Raw genomic sequence first — 6,592 nt, forward strand, 5'->3', positions numbered from 1 at the left:
CAACACTTCTTGAACTTTCCCAAACAAACATTCTCTTTACCGCCCACCTTCGCCATCTCTATAACAAAGTTTCCTCCTTTTCTGCCACTCAAGATGATTTTCACACTTCTATCACCCAGGAAATCAATTCTCTCAAAGAGAAACTTTTCTCTCAAACACCATTCCAGGTTGCTGTTGACAAGCAATTACTTGAAGAATCTGTCAACAGAACCAAGAAACTTGAAACATAGGTGGGCACCCTTAAAGGTATGATGGGTGAGATGCTGGGACTTCTAAAGAAATAGAAGGTGGAAGCAGCAAGCTCCTCAGCTGCTTCCAAGGGGGAGAAAATTTTTTAAGAAGCCCCAGCAACCCAAAATGATAATGTTGAAAATGCTCCCCAAGTTGAAACTGGTGAAAAGGCTGAGATGGTTGATGAACCAGCAGCAAGTGTTGAGGGGGAGCAAACTGCAATGTTGAGGGGGAGAAAGCTGTGAATGTTGAAAAAGTGGTTGTTGCTGAGAGTATGCCAGCGAGACCAATTAATATTTCTTCCTTCAAACCAACTCCTGAGTTCCACGCTGCCCTTGTAAAAAAGTACGATGTTAAGGGTAAAGCAGTTGTGGCTACTCAAAGTAAGCCACCCAAGGTTCCAACTTCAACTAGGCAACAACAAGAAAAGCTAATGTCTGGAGGTTTCCCCAAGCCAACATCAGCCCAAACAACTGCTGAACTTACTCCTGAAGAGGTTGTACTTCAAGAGGAGCTAAAAAAAGAAAAAGAGAGAAGAGGATCTCTCTCAAAAATTTATAAATGAGCAGGTTGTTAGTGAAGAATTAAATGATGCTGATGATGAAGTAAAGATGATGTCTCAGCAGACTGGTGGTCTTGAAGCACTCAAGAAGAAAGAGGAAGAGTTCTTTGCCAATAGGATGAAAAACTTTGAAGAAGGTCAAAGGCTTTACCTCAAATCAAGAGAAATAAGGCAGAAGAAAGAGGAGATCATGTCAGTCAAGGTCACTCTTTCTCAACAAGGGATGAATCTTAGCCTTCAAAGAAAAGGTGTGCCCAAGTTGTATAAACTGGAAAATGTTACTAAAGATACACTTGGGCCAACTGAATGGATTGAAATCTACAAGTTGGTCAAGGATAAGACAACTATGACTTATGAACCGTTGATCGAGATGGCGGGTGAGCAGATAAAGCATACTCGCAAAATGGAACAAAAATACAAAGTCAAAGACTCCCTGCTCAGCTCTGCAAGACATCTAATCCTCCTCCCCCACAACAACCAAGAAGTGGTGTGAAGAGATAAGCTTCTGGTTCTCAAGTTTCTTCTCATCTTCCCACTATACTTAGAGCAATTCCCAAATCAGATATAGATGAGGAGCCACGGCTGAATGTAAGAATGCCTTCAAGAACACTCTTCATGGATGGTGTATATGATGATAAGCTGGGAGGCTTCTGTTTTTGTAATTTCATGGTCATGAACTCTTTTTCAGGACCAATGAAATAGGCATTGCTTCTTCGACCTTTCTTGTGAAGATAAGGAAATATTGCATCAAGTCCTCAAACAATCACGAGTTCATTAAACTAATTGATCAAGAGTTGATGAAGCCTGAGAGACAAAAAGATGTTGAACTCATCAAGGCCAAAGAAGAATGTCAGTGGGAGTAAATAAGTCTTGTAATTTTTTTTATTGTAATGTTGTATTGTAAAAATGTTTGTCATAATATCAGCATTCCCTCATTCCACTTGTTATTCTGATTACTTTAAGCGACTCATACTCAGCTAAGTCTCCTCAGCGAATAGGGGGAGATTGTTGAGTCATGGATTCGCTAAGAGACTCAGCGAGCTCTCAGCGACCTCTATTATCTTCGAGTTAAAGGATAAGTTCAATGACTCACCGCCATGTTTTGTAAGTCAAATATGGGCGGGAAAGTGAAGATAAGAAGGATGGTCCCAAGGACACGTGTTGCAAGATCAAAATAAAGCCATGCGACCTTGTACCGATTTGGTACTAAGGAGTTTCTCTTTCACGCCGTTTTGGGAAACAAACAAGATGAAGAAAGTAGAACCCTGCAGATCTGAACCATCCTCCAATAGATGGTTGACAACCTTTATGTGTCAACATCTATTGGGTTGTCATGTGATTCTCATCTCTGCCTATATAAAGAATCACTTGACCTAGCCACAACTCTTGTTGGTTTGTTCTACAATTGTCAATTTGTGTGTTTTTCTTTCATTGAAGAATAGCTATGTTTTTGTGCGTGCAAAACTTAACAAGTATTTTTCTCTTTTCTTTCCTTTTAAACCGACCATGTATTCACTGTTTAATTAATAATACATATGATTAAACGTGTTTACATTCTTGTCTTATATTCTTAATATTGTTTACATTAGTTGTGTAGTTACATAATCGTTGCAAACTCGGGACTTTCATTATCATTGGATATAAATGCTTCTGACCCATAAACAACGACTCGACCAGTACTTGACCCAAACAGACCCGAAACATCAAGATTATTCCAACAGTTAGGGATGTGCATGGTCCGGTTTGGACGGTTTTAGCCAAAAATCTCAACCAAACCAATATATACGGTTTCACGATTTTACAAACCAATCCGTCCAAATTGTTATGTGGAACCAAACCAACTAAAACCAATTAATCCAGTTTGGTTTGGACGGTTAAACGAGTTTTTATTTTTTGAAATTAAATGTATATAAGCATAAAATAATACGTAGCTTCTAAGATTCGATATCATGACATAACAAAATATTCATAAGTCTTATAAGAATAACAAACATAAAAATAAAAGATTTGATATATATCATGTCTCAACTTTGACAAATAATAAGTATATACAATTTACATTATTGACTATTAATATAAATATAAACTTACATTTATTAAAAGTAAATGGTCTGGTTTGATTTTACCGAATTGTATAATATCTAAAACCAAAACCAAACCATACAACTGGTTTACGGAAAAAACAAACCGACAATTTAAAATTTAGATTTAAAACCAATCAATCCGTCCAAATACAGTAAGTAACTGCTCAGTGCCGCCTTCCGCGGGTTTTGAGCCCCAATACTACGATAATGTATGGGGGAGGTTAAGATGTAGGCAGACCTTACCTCTACCTAAGTAGAGAGGCTGCTTCCAGTTTCTACCTAAATGGTAGAAAAGGCCCTCCAACCTTTGCATGGGATAAGGATCGAACCCATGACCTCTGTCTTCAGAGACAAGGGTGTTTACCACTGATCCAACAAATACCTCGGTTTAAATGGTTTATCCGGTTTGAGCCAAACCATGTACATCACTACCAACAGTTACAACAAACATCATTCGGTATATACATACTATCAACATTCTTGTATAGTTTATTACACTTTGATGCAATAGACAATATGTCATTTTGACGGTAGATTAAAAGCCAAAGGGTTCACCGAAATAACAAAAAGCAACTTTATTCTTTCCTGATTTGTTCTTTTTCATTCAAAGTACAACGTTATGTTTTCTTTCAAAGTACAACGTTAAGAAAATCTTGAGTTAGAAGGAGTAGTTTTTCTACACCTTTTATCGACCTACAGTTGGGCCCTTTATTTGTAGAAATTAATTCAATTTGAAAGTAAACCTTGAACTGTACATGGTTCATTAATTCACTATTAGATGTTTTATTTTTTATTTTCAATAGGCAAAAAGAATAATACGACAACAATCATAGTCGTTATCGTGGTAGTCATAGCTGTCATAATAATTGCTTCATTTTATATCTTTATGAGATTGAGGAAGAAGAAAGCAGCTCCCCGACCTCTGCCCAAACGAACTATTGAGAGTAACTCCCAACTCCAAATTCATAATAGACCACTTGTTTACGTTTATTATAGTGTTGTGAAACACTTCTAACTACTCTTTTATTCCACTAGGCGAAACTATTGATATTGGCACCGTTGAATCTTTACAATACGACTTTAGTCCAATTAAAGAAGCAACAAATGATTTTTCGGAAGAAAATAAGCTTGGTCGAGGTGGATTTGGAGCAGTTTACCGGGTATGAGAAAATTGAAATTTATAGATATTTTAGAATTTGGAATCTTGATAGTAATCTAAAGTTGATAGATGCTTTTAAATTATACAAGTGTACAGGGTACATTAAGAGATGGACAGGAGATAGCAGTGAAAAGACTAGCAAACGATTCTGATCAAGGTGATATAGAATTCAAGAATGAAGTTATGCTAGTTGCGAAGCTTCGACATCGTAATCTAGTTAGGCTGCTCGGTTTTAGCATAGAAGGGAGTGAAAGACTTCTCATTTATGAGTTTTTACCAAATGCAAGTCTTGATCACTTTATATTTGGTAAGTTTTTGAAAGTCTTGTTATATTAATTGATTAACAATGTTTGACCAACATATTGTGGTAGCAAATGATGCTTTGTCCTACTGAGTATTCTTACTAACACTTGGATCATCATGGTGATATAGATCCAACTAAACGGACACTTCTTGATTCGAAAAAGCGATACGACATCATTATAGGGATAGCCAAGGGGCTATTATACCTTCATCAAGATTCCCGTTTAAGGATAATTCATCGTGATATGAAAGCAAGTAATGTGTTACTAGACGCCGAAATGAACCCTAAAATTGCAGACTTTGGCATGGCAAGATTATTTAAACCAGAGGAAACTCAAGGTGACACGAGTCGGATTGTTGGAACATAGTAAGTACACTTAATTTAAGACTAATTTCATTGCAAGAAAATTAATATTTAGAAGTTTTGTTACAATTTGTGAGGTCAGGCGGAGTGCCCCCAATTTTATCTTCCATCTCTTTCTTTCTTTTTCACATCATTCACCTCTCATTCATCTCTAATCATAAGGAACGTATGCCCATATATTATCATTTCCCATCCTCACCCTTTATTTAAATTTAAGATAAATAAAATAAAGAGAGAGTGTGTAAAGGTAAAGATAAAAGACCTTGAGAGAGTGAGAACGAGATGGAGTCACTACCTTGCAGTATAACATGCACTCCGTGTGCCCTAAGTCACTCGGGGATGCAATAGTTGTGGTTCTAATTGTCTTTACATAATTAGTCATTACCTTTTGTAATTTCCAACTTTACTCTGTAGTCATTACGGTTATTAGAAGCAAGAAAAAGTTACATTGATAAAAATCATGGAAATCATAATTAGCAATGTTTATGAGGTAACAAAAAGGCCGTATTTTGTTAGTTGTTATTGCAAATTGATAACATAATACACTTTATATATATATATATAGGACGAACTGTCTTATATGCGATTATATTTCAAAATAATCAAGATGCATATGAGTTTGCTGACTGCTTGCCCGTTTTATGCCCTCTTATAGCGGGTATATGGCACCAGAATATGCCATGCATGGCCAATTCTCTGTGAAATCAGACGTTTTTAGCTTTGGAGTGTTAGTGCTAGAGATGGTAACCGGGCAAAAAAACCAATGTTTTCAGAGTGGAGAATGCACTGAAGACCTTCTTAGCTTTGTAAGTACCAAAATTCTACTCCTACTACAAAACTCTGTTTTTATTGTATTTATAACAAATATGTTGAATCTCTTTAAGGCATGGAAAAGCTGGAAGAATGGGACGACTTCAGATATGATCGATCCCATATTGAAAACTGGAACGGATTCATCGCGTGACATCATTAGATGTATTCACATTGGGTTGTTATGCGTTCAAGAAAATGTTAATGACAGGCCAACCATGGCTTCAGTTATTCTAATGCTTAATAGCTTCTCAATCACACTTCCCATGCCATCTGAACCTGCGTTTTTCATGCATAGTAACATTGATCCTGAAATGCCACTCCTCCGGGAATATAGTTCTTCAACGGAGAGCAGTGGTTTAGAAAAATCCAAAATATCAAAATCAAGATCAAGGTCATCTCAATTCTCCGTAAATGATGTTTCAATATCCGATTTTGTTCCTAGATAAGTATTGTGCATGACATAGCTGTGTTATACTCCAATCTTTTAGTATCCGTTAAGAACTTGGATTTCATTCTACAACTTAATGTTGCTTGTTTGGAATTAATTAAGATACACATTTAGACGTGCACATTGTATCCTAATTTTATGTTTCATTTTCCTATTTTACTTTCTTAAGTAGTTTGGTGTTTATATTTATAGTATCATGCGCTCCTGCCAACTTAATTATGGGTTTTTGAGAAATACCACACTTATGGTTTATATAGACGTACTCCAGTTCACAGTAACTAAGATCACATGACAAGACTTCAACAGAAATTCATCTGAGTCCATCTTCTTAGGTGCAAACTCGATCCTACAATAGAAATTAGTAGTGTAAGAAATTAATAGTTTCGAGTCGGAGCCAACTGAGCTTATATGTAAGAAAAAATTCATACAATAGAAATTCATCTGAGTCCATTATCTTCTTTGGTGCAAACTCGATCCTACAATGGAAATTAATTGTAAGAAACTAATGTAGTTTTGAATTGAACCAATTGTAAGAAACTACAGTATATATAAATTATTGTAGTGATAGATATATATGTCAAAATTAACTAAGATTACATGACAAGTCTTCAACAAAAATTCATCTGAG

At 36.1% G+C, this 6,592-nt stretch overlaps 1 protein-coding gene across 1 annotated transcript; it reads left to right on the forward strand.

Annotated features, from left to right (window-relative positions):
- Positions 1-505: 505 nt before the first annotated feature.
- Positions 506-5,973, forward strand: LOC122597060 (putative receptor-like protein kinase At4g00960). The gene is made up of 8 exons (XM_043769694.1): positions 506-727; positions 801-1,170; positions 3,681-3,821; positions 3,913-4,037; positions 4,133-4,343; positions 4,469-4,706; positions 5,359-5,509; positions 5,588-5,973. Exons 1-8 carry the CDS (start codon positions 506-508, stop codon positions 5,960-5,962), a joined length of 1,833 nt encoding a protein of 610 aa, XP_043625629.1. The 3' UTR covers positions 5,963-5,973.
- The last annotated feature ends 619 nt before the right edge of the window (positions 5,974-6,592 follow it).

This window comes from Erigeron canadensis, chromosome 4 (genome assembly GCF_010389155.1).
Source record: "Erigeron canadensis isolate Cc75 chromosome 4, C_canadensis_v1, whole genome shotgun sequence".
Lineage (NCBI taxonomy): Eukaryota > Viridiplantae > Streptophyta > Magnoliopsida > Asterales > Asteraceae > Erigeron > Erigeron canadensis.

Coding starts and splice junctions, on each gene's coding strand:
- LOC122597060 (XM_043769694.1), top strand. CDS start 506: ATGCCAGCGAGACCAATTAATATTTCTTCCTTCAAACCAACTCCTGAG. Junction 728..800: donor CTGAACTTACTCCTGAAGAG/GTTGTACTTCAA, acceptor ATAAATGAGCAG/GTTGTTAGTGAAGAATTAAA. Junction 1,171..3,680: donor ACCGTTGATCGAGATGGCGG/GTGAGCAGATAA, acceptor TATTTTCAATAG/GCAAAAAGAATAATACGACA.